At 39.5% G+C, this 22113-nt stretch overlaps 1 protein-coding gene and 1 long non-coding RNA gene across 3 annotated transcripts in view; one reads left to right on the forward strand and one right to left on the reverse strand.

Annotated features, from left to right (window-relative positions):
• The window catches only part of LOC141259676 (uncharacterized), a 183101-nt gene that overhangs the window by 120944 nt on the left and 40044 nt on the right, over window positions 1-22113 (reverse strand). The gene's annotated exons all lie outside the window — the stretch shown is intronic.
• RSPO3 (R-spondin 3) overlaps window positions 1568-22113 on the forward strand; it is a 138539-nt gene continuing 117993 nt past the window's right edge. The window contains exon 1 of one of the 2 annotated variants that reach the window (XM_073676031.1): window positions 1568-1616. In XM_073676031.1, the coding sequence (XP_073532132.1) occupies window positions 1583-1616 (34 nt within the window). In that variant the 5' untranslated portion in view covers window positions 1568-1582. Of the gene's footprint in view, window positions 1617-1844; window positions 2683-22113 lie in introns of those variants that run through there. The other variant, XM_073676030.1, reaches the window with a different exon arrangement.

Consider the following 22113-nt stretch of genomic DNA (forward strand, 5'->3'; position numbering starts at 1 on the left):
TTTCAACATATTAAACCAAAAGCTGGAATACCAATGATGCATTGGATCGTTCATATAGATGTTCCAACTATCAAAATACCATACTAAACTGGCAGATCAGAGACATAGTTTATGAAAAAAAATTAACAGTGTGGGCTTGTGCAAAGTGTCAAATTTATTTATTTTACTCACTTATATAGCTCCATTTATTCCACAGCGCTTTACAGACAGTATGAGCACTGTCCCCATTGGGGCTCACAATCTATATTCCCCATTAGTATGTCTTTGGAGTGTGGGAGGAAACCAGAGAACCTAGAGGAAACCCACACACACAAACAAACTCCTTGCAGATGTTGTCCTTGGTGGGATTTGAAACCAGGACCCCAGCGCTGCAAAGCAACAGTTCTAATCACTGAGTCACCGTGCTGCCCAATGCTCATCCAATTATGCCATACATGCCCAGCTTTAACCAACCAAAAAATGTCCAATAACATAGATCACTGTTAAGCAGACAATAGCTTTTTAATTACTCATTGCAAATCAATCACATATAATTTTATAGTGACTATTGGGAAAAATGGTCAAAGTTACCATATCTGTCAACTTTTATTCTAAGGCTATGAGTTCACATTTTACTGTTGCTTGTTAATATTTTTCACAGCTAGCAGAGTTAAAAATAATGTACTAGGGCTATTATTGATATTACTCTTATTCTTGTTTGTATATAATCACTGGTTTTGATACTATTGATTTCTGATATGTAGCAGTAATATTTGTTTATTCATATTTTTTTAGCAATATACAAAATTATTATTATTATTATTTATTATTATAGCACCATTTATTCCATGGCGTTTTACATGTGAAAAAGGGGTATAATACAAGAACAATTACAATAATCTTGAACACAATGTGACAGCGACTGGTACAGGAGGAGCGAGGACCCTGCCCGCGAGGGCTCACAATCAAAATAAGTTATTTTATCAATGGTATATCGTTCTTTGTTTATATTGTATAATGATCACAATTATTGATACATATCGTTTGTTATTGACGTGTATCAATATTTATATTTCACTTAAGTAGTCTTTTTCTATCTTAATGATATCAATGGAATAAAAATAATATCAATTATTAGAAAACGCTTCTAGCTTTAGTTCAACCTCATTTGTCACTCTTTATTTTCTTTGGTAATGGACATTTTACCACATTAGGCTCATACAAGATTTCTGGTAATGCATATACACATTGGTTGTGAGATCACCCAGAAATAAAACTGGTTAAGGAAAAGTGTCAGCATAGCCATATAATGTGATAAACTTGTTGAGAGAATACAAGACAGCTGAGGACAGTGACTGATGCCTGCACAGCGCACACAGGATCCAGAGGTGATCTACACCTAGACTGATGAAGTAACAAGCCAGATGTGTTCTGTTTCCTTTCCATCCAGTGAAAGCATCCAGTGTGTGTCTATATTTGTAATCACATACAGATATAGCACAGCTCAGTCTGTGATTTTACATAGGACTGAAAGCAAACCTACTGCGTTACCACCATGCACTTATGCTGCTCTCAATCTTTCAGCTCTTCTTAGACTTCATGCATGCAGGGATCTAGAGTTATTCTCGGTATTAAAGGTACTGTATGCTCTATGTAACTTCGATGCTGCAGTTCTAAATTTCACCCCTCTCGCTCTATGGGATAATTCGTCCCAGAACATAGACTAGGGCTGGCTTCCCTTTACACTTTTCTTTCCCCCAAGCACTGCCCACGTCCTATTGTAATTGACTTGCACACTTAATCTTCGGCTTTCTTTTAAAGAGAGGAGGGGGTGTGTGGAGAGGGATAGGGGGAGGTTAAGTCACTGACATTGGTGTAGTAGTGAGGGGAATCTGACAGAAGCAGCCAGTCTTATAGAGTGCAGCCCAGTGAGAGTAGGCAGTCAGCTAAGGGGGAGGCATATAATTTACAGTAACCTATACCAGGCACTCTGGCCTCAGTAAGTCTACAGGGTCTATGTTTTGTGAGAGCGCAGTATATGCACATATATAGGTAGACTGACTTCTGATGCATCATTACTTCTTCTGGTTGGATGACTGGAGCATAAAAGAAGCTTGGATGTGATATCCCAACAGCAAAGGATCTTTTCCATTACTTTACCTGGTAGGGTTACTGGGGAGGTATTCTTTATATTTGACAATCAGTGACCCTGGATGTTAGATGGATGTAGGAAACACTTCACAGAGGAGGTGAGTGTTTTTTTGGAAAGTGACAGATGATCCCACTTGTGTGCTGGCATTATCTATTCCAGAAGACAGCTTTTTTGGACTTCTGCTACCCGCATAGACTTTGGTTGTAGGCAACATGCTACCTGCATCCCACCCATGGACTCTATCTGTTGACTTGGCCACAACCCTTGTAAGGTGCTCTGCCTATCTTACAATGCACAAATAGTCCTCTTATCATCCTGTTTCACTAATTGTCCTGTCCACTTATCTCCTGGAAGTCCTTGTGGATTGTTTTTGAATCAAGGGGAAGAAGAGACCTGAAGGACACTCCACTCCACACTGAAAAAAGCTTGGGGGGGAAATCATTACAAGGTTACTATGCAATTGCGACTGCTTTCTTTGTGTTTGATCATTGTGAACTTCTTGGAATACATTGAAAGTCAACATATCCCTAGAGGGAGGCGACATCGAAGAAGTAAGTGTCACTGCTGGTGCGTGCAGATATTCACCTGTTCTTGAGCGCTGGGTCCTTCCTCTATTATTAGTTCCACTAAATCCTAGGGAAGGGATGCACCTGCCCAATTAATGAGTCGCTGAATGTGTGCCTTTAGTAACAACTGGACCATCACACTATTGTCCCCTGAAAGCTTATTCTACTACCTAGCACATTTTAATGTATCTTGCGAAAGAAGCTGTATTGTATGAAGTTTTGCAAGACTGCAAAGGCAGCATTATTATTTTAAATGTACATTTTTGGGTTCAGGGCTGCTTTGAAGTACAAGTTGCATATAGATTTAAGGCCACGCTATGACTTTTCTTGATCCCGACCAATTTGGATGATAATATGATATCAGGCTGCGCTGTTATAGTAAAGAATCCTTAGGACCAAGAAGAGTTGAACGGTTTTTATTTCCACAATGTGTTTCAACGCTGGACTGACTTCTTTTTTAAGTGAAAAAAAAAAAATTTTCAACTTTTTCTTGATCCTGGTCATTTCTTTATTTAAACAAGTACTATAGGTAGGCTAAAACAAAAGTTCTCTAAATATCTTGGGCGTAAGATAAATGTCCCTATGCTAATATTTGAGAGACTACTTACCTTGGTGTTATAGTAAAATCTTAAAGTGGGTATTCTACATATGTTTAGGAATTCTACAGCCCGACCAAGTACCGGACCTTGAAAGAACTTCATTCCATGTCAAGTTTTGAACCCATCTGATCAGATACAGATGGAGCTTTTCTTTGTCTTGTTTTGACTGGGCTTGTTAATATAGGAAACACATATAGTTTCACCTTATGACCGATGGATCTATGCAATTTAAACTGAGATTAAGCCCAGACCACACCAGTGGTGGGCAGCATCAGAGGAAGGAGACAGCTCTGTTCTCCCTTCCATAAACTCCTGCACACAAGTTATAGGCTTATGTGTCTAAAGTTAAAACTGCAAACTCCATTAACTCTAAGTTACATAGGTACTTACATAGGTTAGATAGATAGTGATTTGTCCCCAGGCTCCAAATGAATATGCTAATATCTAATCCAGAACCAACACTATCAGTGTCTTATAATGAGTTTGTCTGTATACACAGCCCCAAGCAGGACACACAGAATAAGCTGGCACTCTACTAGTTACGTTTATTTGTTCAGCACATCATTGGTAATTACTCTGTAATTGGAATGTCTAGAAAATCCTATTACAGAAGATCCCAGCCTGGAACTAGGATCCCATACATATTGTTAGCATTTATGCCAACACTTTTTTTTTCTTTCTGTAAATCCGATTTTACATCTGGACACCCACTGCTTTCCCGCTTTGGTTGTTTAGTTTAATAGTAACTTAAATTATATATAAACCAAGATTGTCATGTATAGCAACATTTTCTTTGGCAGAATTCATCACATGTTATCTAAATTGGGGTGCAGATCATCCCTATAGTAATGCTGCCCCAAAAAGTAAAAATGGCACATCCAGCTGGGTTACATTTTATATTGTTTATAGGTCTGCCAAGGTCTAACCCATCTCATAAACTTTTAATTTACAAGTACCTGGTAGATAAGCTTGGCTGGGTAATAAAATGGAGATGAACTGACCAAAGTTGGCATTCTTGTATCAATGGGGACATATCTTCCAGCTATCTGATTGTGATAGCAATAAAAGGGCTTTATGTCAGGAAATACCAATGAGGGATATTTCATACATATGTGCTCTCCCCCGAAATGACAGCATATAATAGTGGCTCGCCTGTGCCTACATGGCTGCATAGGAAGGTCCATGTGTTCTCCTCTTTCCAAACTACCTCCGCAAGAGAGCTCAGTGCGTTACTGTGAAAGTGCTTACAGATGGTACATGAAGGTTGGAAAGTGTCTGCCCTCCAGCAGGCACCAGCAATGTTATCAGATCTCCAGACTTTTCCTTATGAAGCGTTTGTAGCTGCAATGTGTTACAGATGATATAGAATTTGCCTGTATCCCGCAGATAAGTCACAATGTAGTCTCCACACCAATAAGGGATCCAATATATATGATAAAAAATGATAAAACATAAAATATATAATATATATACCGTATATATAATCTACGTATACATATATATATATATATATATAATATATATATTATACACACACATATATGCAGTATCTACCACACAAAAGATACAAAGGCACAATTAAAAAGCAGTTGTATATTTAACCATTGACTGTCTACTTAACTATATTCATTAATATGGATATACATATAGATATATTATACATAATTTAATAAATATTTGAAATCTATAACAATTATTAGTTATATTATGAATTGTATGAAAAAGAAATTAAAACATTGCTTTTTTTATACAGCATCACATTTACATTTTTACAAAATATTAATAAACTAGAATTTCTAGCATGATCTTCAGTAGTGTAGCGGTAAGACAAACTAGCACTATTAGGAGATGCAACGTTTTCCAACTCCTCAATGCATTCACCTTGCTTAGTAAAAACAGATTGCCATACTATATGCCTATAGCCTGTCTAAACTTTGCAGAACTGTAGTTGCATATAATACTATACCATAACAAAGATAATGTAGTTTGGGATGCTGCTGCAAAACCTGAATATCACTCTACCTGGTGCGTGCATTGGAGCTGTGAACTTTTCAGGTGCATCTCCAACCTATGACACACTAATGTGGTTGCTATGTATCCGCACAGTGATCTGTCAATCACTCTGAAATGCATGACAACTTATGAGGTCTGATTAATGCCGGTATTCATGCTTGCCTATGTAATATCTTTAGATTTTATTCAGACTATTATGTAGCAAAGCTCTACCTTTTTTGTGTTTCCAAATTACTGCGACTGTTTTACAACACATATGGAGAGTACGCATGTTAAAAAAGGGAACAGAAATTGTTGAAACGTTTTTCTGCTACTGTCCTTAAACTGCGTAACCAAATTGAATGGAAAAATTATGCAATAAGTTCAATTACGTGTCTTTTACTGCCCTCTAGTGGCTCATTTATGGGGTTAATGTAGGAATAGAAAAGGATCAGTATCGTTTTAACAGTAGTGGCGCCTGTTCCGACCCTCACAAATAATTTCAAGAGTTTTTATAAACTTCTCTCTAAATATTTATAACCAGAAGTTTTAGTAACTGTTAAAGAGTACGCGTCATTTCAATTTTCATTTAATACATTATTAGTAGACATGAACATAAGAAACTTTGCAATGTGTCTTGTCAGAGAGCTCTAACTCTCAATTGATGGGTAATATCTGTAAAATCTGTATTCAGTGAAGACATTTTCTCAATACTGAGATGGGAGATGACAGTTGGTGCTTTTTATATTCTGTGGAGGGAGGAGCTGGAGGCAGATGCGGACATCCTGCTGCAAGTTCTCCTGAAATAGCAGTGACAGTTCTCCATAGAACTTAATGAGCACTAAATGTCTTCTTCTATATTGGTAATCAGCTAAGCCTTTATTCAATTTAGACAGATTTTAGCCGTGAATTGAGAATTTTGAAAAAAAAAAATCAGTGCAGGAAAAAAGTGCATTTCTCTAATAAGATATATTACAACGTTTCTTATTTTCTTGTGTACTAGTGATTTATGATAAACAAATGGCAGTTACTCTTTAAACACATCTGACATTTCAGGGTATATGTTCACCAATTCAATTCACCTATTATGTAACACCCTGTAAAATACAGCATTGGCACCGGATACACAGTTACATTTTAATGGACACATATCTAATGTTCTGGACCCTTCCTTTAATTAAACCACTAATGCTTATTTATATCAATTTACAGTGACACCTATGTCTTTAATGGCGTATCTCACGTGTGGATGATAAATCCTGAATGTATTCTAAATTAAAGGGTTAATAAACCGGAGACCAAATGTTAAAACAAGTGTCTGGGTCAACATTTCCTGCTGATTTTATGGTATCACTGATGATTGTGCTGCTCAGACAACAGGATGACCATTTGACCCCTGTTTGCATAAATTAGTGTATACCTTGAATTTATCACCACTCATTGTTAGCTTACATAAGCAAAACAACAAAGAAAAGATAAGAGCCTGTAATGTAATTGTAGTCTCCATGTTTATCTTATAGCAATTACATGCATTGTCCTTTTAGCTATACATTTTAGATATAATATAAGCCCCATAAATACTAAAACTGTTCTAAAGCCCCCATAGACATCAGACTAATGTCGACTGAATCCGCCGATATCCAAGGATTCAACTGACGGCCTCAGGCTGACCGTACACAATATATGCCTGTCGGCTGAAGGATGCTTCAGCCGAAAGCCACCTAAGCTGACTCTCCCTTACACATGGCTGAGCACCCCCCTGTTCTCTATGGGAAAGCTGCCAACTGGAAAGTCAGCTGGTGGCTTATCTCAGGGAGAACCATATGATCGGCAGTCTGAAATCAGACATACCATATCGCCATCTCTGAACCCATTGATATTGGCGTCTTTGATTAGGCTAATGTGTAATAGGGCATTAAGGTGCCTGTGAGCCCGAGACAATTTCTTATCGGGGGACATATCGATCTGGTATATCTGATTTCAGACTGCAAATCATATTGTCACCCCGAAATAAGCCATTGCCAAATGTCTCCGAGAACAAGTACTCCTATGTAGGATACAGCCAGACGAGATCTCATTTGTATAGTAACCTTAAAGCCTGTAAATTCTATTGAAAGCATTGTATTCATTTATACTAGCATTTATTCCAACTCTTTAAATATGTAATGTAAGATTGTGTTTAAATATCTATTAACCAGATAGAAGGGGTCCTTTTAGAGCTTGCCAAGGGAAGTGTTCACACCCCTTAAAGCAGTTTATTTATTTATTTATTTTACTCACTTATATAGCGCCATTAATTCCACAGCGCTTTACGGTCATTATCGGCACAATCCCCATTGGGGCTCACAATCTAGATTCCCTATCAGTCTTTGGACTGTGGGAGGAAACCAGAGAACCATGGAGGAAACTCACGCAAACACAAGGAGAACATACAAACTCCTTGCAGATGTAGTCCTTGGTGGGATTTGAACCCAAGACCCCAGCGCAGCAAAGCAACAGTGTTAACCACTGAGCCACCATGCTGTCCCTTTCAGAAAACTCTTTAACATAGGCTGAGTTCATTGTAAAATAAACTGCATCCGCTGCTGACCCGGTCTGTGATTAGCTGCAGCAGTAATGCCACGTAGACAGCGCTACAGCCAATCACTGAGCTCAGCGGCTTGTACCATCTCAGCTATTCATGCCATCTACATTGGCTGAAACTACTACATTAGCTTCATATGTAGCTTCTCACTCTTAAAGGGGTTTTCCCACAAACAAAATTTGTTTTAAAAATTGTCTGTCTGACCATGTACAGAACATACCACATCTCCTGGACAGGGGGGGAAGCAAAAGACAATACAGACATTACAGCAGGGGATCACAGAGGATTCATTTTGTGAGGTAAAATATTGTTTAAAAACAGGCAGTGAAATATTTTACCACAGAAAATGAATCCTCTGTGATGCCCTGCTGTAATGTCTGTATTGTCATGATAATGTATGTAAAGCGCTGGGGAATATGTTGGCGCTATATAAAAATAAAGATTATTATTGTCTTTTGCTTCCTCCCGTGCCAGGAGCTGTGGTATGTTCCGTATACGGTTAGACACAGACCATTTTTAAAATGAACTTTTGTCTGTGAGAAAACCCCTTTAACACCATAACGCTCAATGACGGACACTGCACGGCATGAGAGGGTGTAAGTTACCGCTCCTTGCCGTGCAGTGTCCGTCATAGCCTTGAACTGGCACAGCAAGTAAACAAGCTGTGCCAGTTCAGTGCCAACAGCTGTCTGTGACAGCTGAGCGGCACGAGAAGGGGTGCAGGGACCCATGCCGCCGGTCCCTGCACCCAGATCGCTGCGATCAGTCAGTCAATCTGACTGACCGATCACAGCATAATGAAGCAGGAGACGCTGAAATTTCAGCGTCTGCTGCTCTATCAGCGCTGCCTGTGGCTGAGCTCCAGCACTAAACAGCCAGGAGTGGTGTCAGCACCGCCCCTGGCTGTTAACCCCCTGAATACTGTGATCGAGCACGATCGCAGCATTCAGGAGACAGGCAGAGGGCTGGGAGCTCCCTCTGCCTTCATGTCGGCGCCCCTGTGACGTCATCACGGGGGCCCAACCGTTGTCATGGTGACCAGGGGTCGTCATGATGACCCCCAGGTCACCAAGCTATTGTCTCAGGAGCTTTCAATAGAGATATAATGTATTAAATGCTAGTGCATTTATGAAAAAAGTGAAAGTCCCATAGTGGGACTAAGAAAAAAAGTTTAAAAAAAGAGAAAAAAAAAAATTGTAAAAATGTAAAAAAAAAATGTTAAAAAAAAAAATATATATATATATATATTACACTAATAAATACAGATTTTTAGTTAAAAAAATAAAAATAAACAAAAAAGTACACATATTTGGGATCGCCTCGTCCGGAACGACCCGATCTATAAACGTGTCACACTAGTTAACCCTTTCAGTGAACAGCGTAAAAAAAAAAAAAAAACACGAGAAACTATGAGTTTTCATCATACCGCTGGAAAAAAGTGAAATAAAACGTGATCAAAAAGACGGATGTAAATAAAAAATGGTACCGCTGAAAACGTCATCTTGTCCCGCAAAAATCAAGCTGCCTTACAGCTCCATCAGCTGAAAAATTAATAAGTTACAGCGCTCAGAATAAAGCGATGCAAAGATAATTATTTTTTCTATAAAAGTTTTATTATGTAAAAGAGCAAAAACATTAAAAAATTACATAAATGTGGTACCGCTGTAAACGCACTGACCCGAAGAATTAAGTTGCCTAATCACTTTTATAGGAACGGCGTTAAAGATAAATAAAACCAATTCTTCACCTGCTGCAGATTTGTTTATTCTGCCTCCCAAAGATAGCAGTATGGCTCGGCGCACATTTATCATGCACTCTGCGCTGAGCACTTACACCGGGGTTTCCGTGTAAATCTCTGAAATAAGTGATTCAGACAAACCCCTGACGGAAGATTCCCTGTAATGAGACAGATGGAGGCACTGTTGACGCCGTCTGATCTATGATTTGGCGGTGTCCATCTTTTTAGGCATAAATAAAAGCGCAGTCAGCCACAGTTTTGTGCACCTCTGAAAAGAAGGATAACGCTGAACAGAGGCCAGACGGAGTCCAGAGTAACTCTGCTGCCTCATCTCATTATAGTGAATAGATCCCTCAGGGGTTTCATCTGAATCACGTCATTCGAAGATTTAGGTGGAAACCCCAAAGTAAGTGTTCAGCGTAGAGCGCCGGATAAATGTGATCCAAAATGTTATGTAAAATGTTCCCAATAAAAGCTTCACATAAAAGCCCCCACTCAGGTCTGTCATGTGTTAATGGAAATATAGGGGGCTTCCACGTTACGGGTAGTACAAAGGCTCTGGAAAAAGCTAAATGGCTCCTCGCCCCCCCCAAAAGAAATTCAGCAAATTCTGTGCTCCCAAATCCAAATCCCCCCGCCCTTCTGAGCACCGTAGTGTGTCTAAATCACATTTAGTGTCCACATGTTTGGCAAGGGTATTATTTCCAAAATGAGGTCACTTGAGGGGGGATTCTGCTCTTCTAGCATTTAGGGGCTCTGTATATGGAGTCCGCAAACTATTCTAGGAAAATCTGCGCTCCAGCAGGCAAATAGCGCTCTGTCCCTCCCGAGTGTCGCGGTATGGCTAAGCAGTACTGTACAGCCACATATGAGGTATTGCCACATTCAGCAGAAATTATGGGACAAATTTTGGTGCCATTTTTATCCATTATCCCAGTGTGAAAATGTAAAATCTGGGGCTAAAACAAAATTTTTGCGGTAAAATGTAATTATTTTTTCCTCACTGCCCAATGGAATAAAATTCTGTGACACACGCTTGGTGTCAGTATGATCACTGCACCCCTAGATAAATTCATTGAGAGGTGTAGTTTGTAAAATGGGGTCATTTATGGGGGAATCTGCTGTTACGGCACCTCAGGGGATCTTCTAGATGGTCATGGCACCCTCAAACCATAACAGTAAAATCTGTACTATAATATGGTGCTCTATCCTTTCTGACCTTTGTACTGTGCCTCAAAAGTAGTTGCCAATTACATGTAGGGTATTGGCGTATTCAGGAAAAATTGCAGAACAAAATGAGAGGTCAATTTTCTCCTTTTACCCTTGTGAAAATAAAAAATTGGGGGCTAAAATAACATTTTTGTGATTTTGTTTTTATTTTCAAGGCTCTACGTTATAAACTTCTGTGAAGCACCTGGGGGTTCAAAGTGCTCATCACACATCTAGATAAGTTCATTGAGGGGTCTAGTTTCCTAAATGGGGTCACTTGTGGGGGATTTCCACTGTTTAGGCACATCAGGGGCTCTCCAAACGCAACATGGCATTCGCTGATTATTCCAGCAAATTTTGAATTTAAAAAGTCAAATGGTACTCCTTCACTTCGGAACCCTGCCGTGCGGCCAAACAGTGGTTTTCCCCCACATATTTGGTATCAGCATTCTCAGGAGAAATTGCACAATACATTTTGGGGTCCATTTTTATCTGCTACACTTGTGAAAATAAAAAAAATTTGGTCTAAATTTAATATTTTGTGAAAAAAAAGTTAAATGTTAATATTTTTCTTCCTCATCGCTTCAATTCCTGTGAAGCACCTGAAGGGTTAATAAACTTCTTGAATGTTATTTTGAGTTCCTTGAGGGGTGCAGTTTTTAGAATGATGTCACTTTTGGGTATTTTCTGTCATATAGACACCTCAAAGTCACTTCAAATGTGATGTGGTCCCTAAAAAAAATGGTTTTGTAAATTTTGCTGGAAAAATGAGAAATCGCTGGTCAACTTTTAACCCTTATAGCTCCCTAACAAAAAAATTTTTTTTTTCCAAAATTTTTCTGATGTAAAGTAGACATGTGGGAAATGTTATTTATTAACTATTTTGTGTGACATATCTCTCGGATTTCAGGGCATAACAATTCAAATTTTGAAAATTGCAAAATTTTCAAAATTTTTGCCAAATTTCCATTTTTTTTTTCACAAATAAACACAAAAGAGTTATTGAAGAAATGTCACCACTATCATGAAGTACAATATGTCATGAAAAAACAATCTCAGAATCAGGGGGATCCGTTGAAGAGTTCCAGAGTAATTACCTCATAAAGTTGCAGTGGTCAGAATTGAAAAAATTGGCCCGGTCACTAACCTACAAAGTGGCTCGGTCCTTAAGGGGTTAAGTTAAATCCTTTTTATGATGTACATATAACACACTGTCATGCGTTGAGCCATAGGACACAAGTTTGCACCATTTTCAGAAGTAATATGCTAATTTCACTTTTTCTATCATTCTATTTGTACATAGTACCATTATATACTAAAGCTTTTTAGTTGAGACCATTGTCAGAATTCTGTCCATGCAGTAGGTAATGGATTGTGATGATGTAAATATATAGTAACACCACACAAGCACTACAATCCCATGTGAAAAGTTAAAGCTTGCACAAACATAGGTGCAAAAATAACAATTTTATTTACATAGCGCCAACATATTCCGCAGCATTTTACGTTTTAGAGGGGATATGTGCAAACATTGAGAAATCACAGAGTAAAACATAGTTCAGCAATTACCAAGAGAAGTGAGGGTTTTGCCAGCAAACTTTCAATCTATGAGGAAATGGGGATGACACAAGGTAAGCAGTGCTTGTACTGTATGGTCCAACAATCATTAAAATAAAGGGTATTCAAGTAAAACTTAACAGGTCACCATACAGTATCTGTATATGTCCAGATACAAAGTGTTACTGAGCATGTGGGAACAGGTGATAAAAGGGACTACATTCTGAGGAAAATATTGTAATGCAGAACAGAGCAGTTGAATTAGTGAGGTGATGTGAAAGATGTGTTTTAGTGTATTGTTAAAACTGGTGGTGCATTCTAGAGAACTGGTGCAGCATGAGAAAAGTCTTGGAGACGGGAGTATGTGATTCAGATTAATGAGTCTTATATCATTAGCAGAACGAAGACTATGGGTAGAGTGGTAGACAGATGAGGGAGGAGATATATGTGGTGCACAACAGTGGAGAGCTGTGTGGTTGAGTGATGAGTTTATGCTCTATTCTGTAGCGGATGGGCAACTAGTGCAATGACTGGCACAAGTTAAAGGTATTGGTGTAGTGGCTGGAAAAGAAAATATGCCTGGCTGCTGCAGAAAGAATTTTTGCAGTTTCAAAGGTAAGAAAATAGGGGATTCTGAAGATGTTTTTGACAAGCAGGTGACATGAGCAAGTGAGTTATTGGAAAGTTCTTGGCCACATTTAATCCTAAACAGTTACTTGGGAGTCATGGTGGAGCTTACCTACAGAAAGGAAACATCAAGTTTAGGTAAGTTTGTAGAGGTGGAAATACAAGAAGTTTTGGAAAGGTTCAGTTTCAGACACAGGGAAGGCATCACGTTAGAGGCAGTGGACAGATGCCGGTCTTCTGTAGTAGTGTGGGGGTGATGTAAGAACAATATGTGAATAATTGGATGTCATCTGCATTGTAATGGTAGTAAATGCCAAATTTGCTGATGGTTAGTAAAATAGGGGTAATTTCTATATCTAAAAAAAAGGGACTAGGACTAAACTGTGAGGAACCCCAACAATAAGGGGAAAAGTAAAAAAAGAGCCAGCAAAAGATACACTAAAGGAGCAGTCAGAGAGGTAGGAGAAGAACTGACAGTAGTATCCTTGAGATAGAGTGGAGGATTGTGAGGAGGAGCTGGTGATTCACAGTATCAAATGCTGCAGAGAGATCCAGAAGAATCAACAGGGAGTAGTGACCATTAGGCTATGTGCCCACGATGCAGAAATGCTCAGGATTATTTCCTGAGCGTTTCTGCATCTCCCTGGCAGAAAAAAAACGCATGCGGATTGTACATGCATTTTCCTGCCAGGGACATGCGGAAGTGAAACGTTCTTCACTTGTATTTCCGCATGCGGGTTGACAAGCTCTTTCCAAGCGATTTTAGCATCACTTGGAAAGTGCTTGTCAACTTGGTCATACTACATAAATCCATGCAAACGGCATGGATTTATATAGTGTGACCTAAGAATGGTTAAAAATAAAAAATAATATCTATACTTACCTTCCGATGGCCCCCGCAGTCTTGATTCCCTCCGTCCCGGCTGCCGGCAGCGGTAGACTGAAGGACCTGCCGACGTCAGCCTCGCGTGACCCGTCACATGACTATGACATCAGCGCAGGTCCTTCAGTCCATCGCTAGCTGCTAGCAAGCACAGACAAGGAGAGCGGGGGGCGCCAGAAGGTAAATATAACCTTTGTTTTTTATTTTATTCTTTTTTTACAGTTTTCTATGGTACCCAGGTCCGGAGGAGAGTCTCCTCTCCTCTAGACCAGGGTACCATCCGCACATTAGAACGCGTGCATTCCGCATGTCCTTATCTAGTGAAGCGGAATCCATGCGTTCTAATGCAAGTCAATGGCGGCGAAAACGCATCACTTCCGCAAAATAATTGGTAGTGCTGCGTTTTTTTCCGCAATGATAATCCGCAGCGGAAATTTCCGCAGCATGTGCACAGCACATGCGGATTATCATTGGGGAACATGGCAGGCCTTCTACCATGCGTTTTTTAAGCGTTTCTGCAGCGTTTTTGCCACTGCGGAAACGCTTTAAAAACGCTTCGGGGCCACACAGCAGTAGATTTAGCTGTTAGTAGATAATTAGAGACTTTAGTTAAGGCAGTTTCAGAACAATACAAAGAGTGGAAGCCGGATTGTAAAAGGACAAAAAAAAAATTATCTGAAAGATAGAGAATTAGATGAGTGCTCCAGGAGTTCAGAGATGAAGGTGAGATTAGAGACAGGTATGTCAACCCCTGGCAAAAATTATGGAATCACCGGGCTCGGAGGATGTTCATTCAGTTGTTTAATGTTGTTGAAAAAAAGCAGATCACAGACATGGCACAAAACTAAAGTCATTTCAAATGGCAACTACAAAATACTAGTGATGTATTGGAGTGTTCTTTTGTGTGTTTGTTTTTCATGATTCCATAATTTTTTCCTCAGAATTGAGTGATTCCATAATTTTTTCCCTCTGCTTGGTCTGCATAAAATTACCCTTACTGAGTACCACATTTTTAATCTTGATTTCTTTTAGTGTTTCTTAAAGCCCTAAAGTTGCCATTTGAAATGACTTTAGTTTTGAGCCATGTCTGTGATCTGCTTTTTTTCAACAACATTAAACAACTAAATGAACATCCTCTGAGCCTGGTGATTCCATAATTTTTGCCAGGGGTTGTAGTTAGCAGAGCAATTTCGGTCACAGGATATATTTTTTGCTTTTGCTTTTTTTTTTTTATTATTGGGGTTATAATGGCATGCTTAAAAGAGGAGGTAAAAATATCGAAAGCAATAAAGACGTTAAATATTTTTGTTAGATATGTAGTGACTGCCACTGAGAGGGACTGGAGGAGATGTGAAGGAGTATGATTGCTGGTGCAGGTAGTAATGTAAAAGGAATCGAGCAGCCTGGTGACTACTGTTGACTGGTTTCAAGGCAGAAAGAACTTGAAGGGTGTTAGTGAAGTGGATGCATGCTGATAATCTCATGTCAGACATTTCAAAGAAAAAGTAGACAATAAGTGGCCAGATTGTGAGCACTGAGGTTTAGAATAAAGAGGGTGCAAAAAGTGGCAAAATAATTTTGGATTATTAGATAGTGAGGTAAGAATCTAATAATATCTGAGGTGTCTATAGACACTAGAATAGTCATACAAATGTATATGAAGTGTAAGCAGCTACCCGTTTATAATGGTGGTGATGCGAACTTGAGATTACATAAAACAAGCTAAATGTATCTGTTATGTAATGCAAAAAAAAAACTGAACAGCTCCTCCAAACAGAATAAAGCAAGTGTAAACTGGTGATATCTGCTATGACAGCATAATATACAAACAAGAGAATACGCTAGCACACTGTAAGCGCTAAGATGTTTGCAAACAATAAATGTGTGAAATTTGAACTGCATTACTGCTGTATAGAATATACTTCAAAAATGAAGTTACTTAGCACATAAATTAATGAGTGCCAATCAATCAAAAAAGGCCACTTTGCCATGGTTGATGGGCTCTCATGAACTGACCAGTTTATGTGCTAAGTACCTTCATTTTAGAAGTATATTCTATATAGCAGTAATGCAGTTCAAAGTTCACATGGGATTCCATGTCCAAGTGTTTAGTAATCCAAAAAGTAGGTGTAATAGAGACTTGGTGAGAGACAAGCCCGACGCTCGTTGTATGGCATGGAGGAAAGTGGGTTAAATAAAAATAAGGAAGCATACCCACTCTTATTATAAAGAGTCTTGACCAAGTGGTCCACCTTCTATGAAGGCATTACTGATTTCTTAAATATGACATCCACTCAAAATGAGTCTGAATTATATCACAACTTTTAAACCAATTCTATATACTGTTGGTTGCAAAACAACCAAGTGGACTGTAAAAGATCAGCCCCATGTATCAATTACTTTAAGGAAACAACAGATTTTTCTCCCAACTCTCCTCATCCCATTGGAAACATATTTTAGGCTGAGTATGCATGTGTTTTCAATTGAGAGAAAGGATAAATTTGCTGACAGACATCTCTTGTGGTGGCTTATTTCCTTGGAGAGCAAAATGATTGGTTGTTGAAATTTAACATGCCTGATCATTCTTCGCAAGGCCCCCATATACATGATAGAAAGTCAATCCCGCTGAAATACAGGGGGGGGTCCTTAAGAGACTACATTGTCAGAGCTCATCTGATATGCTATGCCAGTATGACATTTTATTTTTGCTACCAATTTTAAACTATGATGTTTACATGTTGCAATACATAGCATTCTCCACTAAAGACACAGATCCAAAGGAAAAATATGGGACCTCCACAGAGACATAGCCATTCCTACAACTTTATAGCCAATGATGTATGGCGGTACACAGGGTCTCTGCACTCAGCTTTGCCAGGTACATAAGCCCTAATCCATATATATTTTTAATTTACAAAAGAAGAATTATGGATATTTTGTTATATTAGTGTGTGTACCCCTATGTCAAACTATCTGACTATTCCGTGTAAAGCAATAGTGCGATTATTTCATACTACTCTATACCAAGTAGTACCGTATATATAAAATATATGGGTACAAAATGGTGTCAGGTTTGTGTTTTTTTAATTAAGAATCAATGTTAGCTTGATGTCTAAGTTTAACTGATCTAGAAAATGTTGCCTTGCTATTTATTAAGCTTGCTTATGCGGCACCATTATTCCGCAGTGCATTACAGACATCACTGTCCCCACTGGGGCTCACAATCTAAATTCCCTATGAGTATGTCTTTGGAGTGTGGGAGGAAACAGGAGCAAACATGGGGAAAACATACAAACTCCTTGCAGGCGTTCTCCTTGGTGGGATTTTAATCAAGACCACAGTGCTGCAAAGCAACAGTGCTATCCACTGAGTCAGTGTGCTGGTACCATTAAAACTGTCTTTGCTTTTATTTAGGAAACTGTTTCAAAGCCTACTTACAGTTATATGAAAAAGTTTGGGCACCCCTATTAATCTTAAGCTTATTGTTTTATAAAAATTGGTGTTTTTGCAACAGCTATTTCAGTTTGATATATGTAATAACTGTTGGACACAGTAATGTTTCTGCCTTGAAATGAGGTTTATTGTACTAACAGAAAATGTGCAATCTGCATTCAAACAAAATTTGACAGGTGCATAAGTATGGGCACCTCACCAGAAAAGTGACATTAATATTTAGTAGATCCTCCTTTTGCAAAAATAACAGCCTCTAGTCGCTTCCTGTAGCTTTTAATGAGTTCCTGGATCCTGGATGAAGGTATTTTTGACCATTCCTCTTTACAAAACAATTCCAGTTCAGTTAAGTTTGATGGTCGCTGAGCATGGACAGCCCTCTTCAAATGATCCCACAGATGTTCAATGATATTCAGGTCTGGGGACTGGGATGGCCATTCCAGAACATTGTAGTTGTTCCTCTGCATGAATGCCTGAGTAGATTTGGAGCGGTGTTTTGGATCATTATCTTGCTGAAAAATCCATCTCCTGCGTAACTTCAACTTTATCACTGATTCTTGAACATTATTGTCAAGAATCTGCTGATACTGAGTGGAATCCATTCGTCCCTCAACTTTAACAAGATTCCCGGTGCCGGCATTGGCCACACAGCCCCAAAGCATGATGGAACCTCCACCAAATTTTACTGTGGGTAGCAAGTGTTTTTCTTGGAATGCTGTGTTTTTTTGCCGCCATGCATAATGCCTTTTTGTATGACCAAACAACTCAATCTTGGTTTCATCAGTCCACAGGACCTTCTTCCAAAAAGAAATTGGCTTCTCCAAATGTGCTTTTGCATACCTCAGCCGACTCTCTTTGTGGCGTGCTTGCAGAAACGGCTTCTTTCGCATCACTCTCCCATACAGCTTCTCCTTGTGCAAAGTGCGTTGTATAGTTGACCGATGCACAGTGACACCATCTGCAGCAAGTTGATGCTGCAGCTCTCTGGAGGTGGTCTGAGGATTGTCCTTGACTGATCTCACCATTCTTCTTCTCTGCCTTTCTGATGTTTTTCTTGGCCTGCCACTTCTGACCTTAACAAGAACTGTCCCTGTGTTCTTCCATTTCCTTACTATGTTCCTCACAGTGGAAACTGATGGGTTAAATCTCAGACAGCTTTTTGTATCCTTCCCCTGAACAACTATGTTGAATAATCTTTGTTTTCAGATCATTTGACAGTTGTTTTGAGGAGCCCATGATGCCACTCTTCAGAGGAGATTCAAACAGGAGAACAACTTGCAAGTGGCCACTTTAAGTAGCTTTTCTCATGATTGCATACACCTGGCTATGAAGTTCAAAGCTCAATGAGGTTACAAAACCAAAAAAAGTGCTTTAGTAAGTCAGTAAAAAGTAGGTAGGAGTATTTAAAACAAGAAAATGCTAAGGGTGCCCATACTTATGCACCTGTCAAATTTTGTTTGAATGCAGATTGCACATTTTCTGTTAGTACAATAAACCTCATTTCAAGGCAGAAACATTACTGTGTCCAACAGTTATTACATATATCAAACTGAAATAGCTGTTGCAAAAACACCAATTTTTATAAAACATTAAGCTTAAGATTAATAGGGGTGCCCAAACTTTTTCATATAACTGTATGTCTGTTACTATGTCCTTAATGCTGCATTCACACATCCATGTATCACGGTCTGAGTCTGGACAGTAATGCATGGAATGTCCCCGCTACTCCTGCCCTGAAATTGACAGCCTCAAATATGAGACTGTCAAGGTCGGATCAGGAGACCCACGGAGATTCCGTGCAACAAAGTCCATTCTTGGACCATGACACATGAACGTGTAAATGTGACATTATATGCACACTCAAACTTTTGCCCATCTTCCTTCTGTCACTATTTGGTTATTGAAATTTTCCTTTGCTGCAGATCAGTAGATTTGAACATCTGAAATGGGAAATATATATTCCATTCCTCACCAGTAGAATACTGATATTAGGGCAGTTTAAGTAGGTTTCTTGATTTATGATTTTGACATTTCAAAAAAAAAACAAAGAAAACTGTACAACTGACCAGATTTTAAGTGGCTAAATAGGAGTGACAAGAGAAAGCCTAAAGCCCCCCGTCTCACATAGCGAGATCGCTAGCGAGATCGCTGCTGTGTTACGGTTTTGGTGACGCAACAGCGACGTCGCTATCTGTGACACTTTGCAGCGATCAGGCCCCTGCTGTGAAGTCGCTGATCGCTGCAAAGTGTCCTGGACCATATTTTGGTCGTTGCCCTCTCGCTGGTCAGCACACATCGCTGTGTGTGACCAGCGGGAGCAGCGATCAGGCTGGTAACCATGATAAACATCGGGTTACTAGGGGCACATGCGCACTTAGTAACCCGCTGTTTATCATGGTTACGAGCCTGCTAAAGTGAGCGGTAACCTCCCGCTCACCGTAGCAGAGTGGTAACCATGATAAACAACGGGTTACTAGGTGCGCGTGTGCCCTTAGTAACCCGATGTTTATCATGGGTACCAGCCTGCTCCTGCTTCAGCAGGCTGGTAACCAGGAGCAGGAGATCGTGTAAAGATTCTTTCCATGATGTCGCTGCTCCCCTGATCGTTGGTGAGCCTGCCTGTTTGACAGCTCACCAGCGACCACATAGCGACGCAGCAACGATCCCTGACAGGTCGTATCGTTGTCGGGATCGTTGCAGCGTCGCTAAGTGTGACGGGGCCTTAAGGCTATGTGCCCACGTAGCAGATTTGATGCAAAGCGTTTTTGCCTCTCTCTGGCAGAAAAAAATGCATGCAGATTTGCATGCGTTTTTTCTGCCAGAGAGAAGCGTTTTTACATGCGTTTTCGCATGCGTTTTTTCAAGCACTTTTCCAAGCAATTTTGAGCATCACTTGGAAAAGTGCTTGACAAGTTGGTCACACAATATAAATCCACGCAACCGGCATGGATTTATAATGTGTGACCAACTTAGATGCTTTAAATGCAGCATCTATAGTATAAAAAAAAAATAATTAAAAAGTTAAAAATAAAAAAAAACTGTATACTCACCTCTCCGGTCTCCTCCCGGCAGCTCCCAGCGATGATCCTCTCTCGTCGGCGTCCCGCAGTGTACTGGTAGGACCTGCGGTGACGTCATTTAGTCAGCTGATGGTCACGCGACCATCACCTGACCGCTGACGTCAGCAGCCGTGTGACCGTCAGCTGACTAAATGACGTCACCGCAGGTCCTGCAAGTACACCGCAGGTTGCCGAGGAGAGAGGACGCCACCGGGAGCAGACCGGGGGCCGCCGGAGAGGTGAACATACAGGGTTTTTTTTATTTTTAACTTTTTTTTTCTTTTTTTCATGGCGTGGTAGCCGGGATGAAGAGGAGTTGTAGTCTCCTCTTCATCCCAGATACCATACGCACTGCGATTACGCCGCAAATTCGCGGCCATTGAATTTAATTGAAACGTAGCAAATCCACATATACCTGCGGGTTTGCTGCATTTCAATGTTCCTCAATGGCCGTGAATTTGCAGCGTAATCGCGGTAAAAATGGTCATGCTGCGTTTTGCAACGCAATGCGAATTCGGCGCGCTAATTAGCTCATCATGTGCACATCCAAATTCACATTGCTTTGCATGGCAGACTGTTTTACAAGCGTTTTTGCGGCCGTAAAAACGCCGCAAAAAAGCTACAAAAATGCTATGTGGGCACATGGCCTAAATGTTGACCTGCACCGTATTTTGTTTCCTGTGTCCATAAAAAGATCTATAATTACATTGAAGTGTGAATATACTGTATAATGCCTAGGTTGCATTCAAGCTTTTCTAGTACATTATAAAGCACCCTAACTGGAATCTCTGTAGGCGTCCTTCAAACATTGTGCAGCTAGAAAGTGCTTTCAGTTATATCCTTCCACGTCTACAGACAGAATTTTGGTTTCTAGATTATCCTTTATGAATTATAATGTGGCATCTTCAAACCCAGCTGGCGCTACTTAGTATGCCATCATATGGTAGCTGGACATACTGAAAATATATTACACTTACGAGTTTGTAACAAACTCATATCTGTAGCTAAGCCGTAGACCAAATGTTTAACTTTGGAGGCATAGTACAATAAATGCCAATTTTATTTTAGTTATAATTACTTTAAAGTGAAGATTTTGAGCACTTGCTTATGTAGATTTACATTTTGAAATGTTAATGCAGATAATCCATGCGTGCAGATCTTTTAATGCAACTGGATTTTCAAGGATGAAATCGAAACTTGGAACAGATTTACAGTTCATCTGCAAGAGTTACAAACATTATTAAAGTCCATAACAAGTCTGAGAAAGTAATATATGTAAAAGGCATGCAAAGCAGTCATTTATCTACCCGTGTGTCTTATTTTGGAACAAAAAGCGACTAATTTTGAAAATGAGGGATTAAAGGCACAAGCTTAGCAGAATTGCCCATAAATGGGTACACAGAATGCTACGTGTCCTACTTATTTGTCCTTTTTAAGTAATATGATCCATGGCTCTTATATTCATTATGTTGAAAAAGTAAATGTATACCAATGTACCATAAAAAGAATGTTATGGAACATATCTAGTCATTGTTAACTTAGATCTTTTCAGTGATGTGTAAAATGCTAGCAATCCAAAGTCATAACCATTATTGAATTGCTTCACAAAAGGGTGACACCTGGCTGGAATGGCATAGATGCGTCTTTTCACTTCTTGCTAAATAGAGGACTTATGAGGAAACAAAATAGACTTAAAAATAATCTGTCAACAGGTTTTT

This window comes from Phyllobates terribilis, unplaced genomic scaffold, assembly GCF_046119375.1.
Source record: "Phyllobates terribilis strain yellow unplaced genomic scaffold, ASM4611937v1 Scaffold_3__8_contigs__length_932513732, whole genome shotgun sequence".
NCBI lineage: Eukaryota > Metazoa > Chordata > Amphibia > Anura > Dendrobatidae > Phyllobates > Phyllobates terribilis.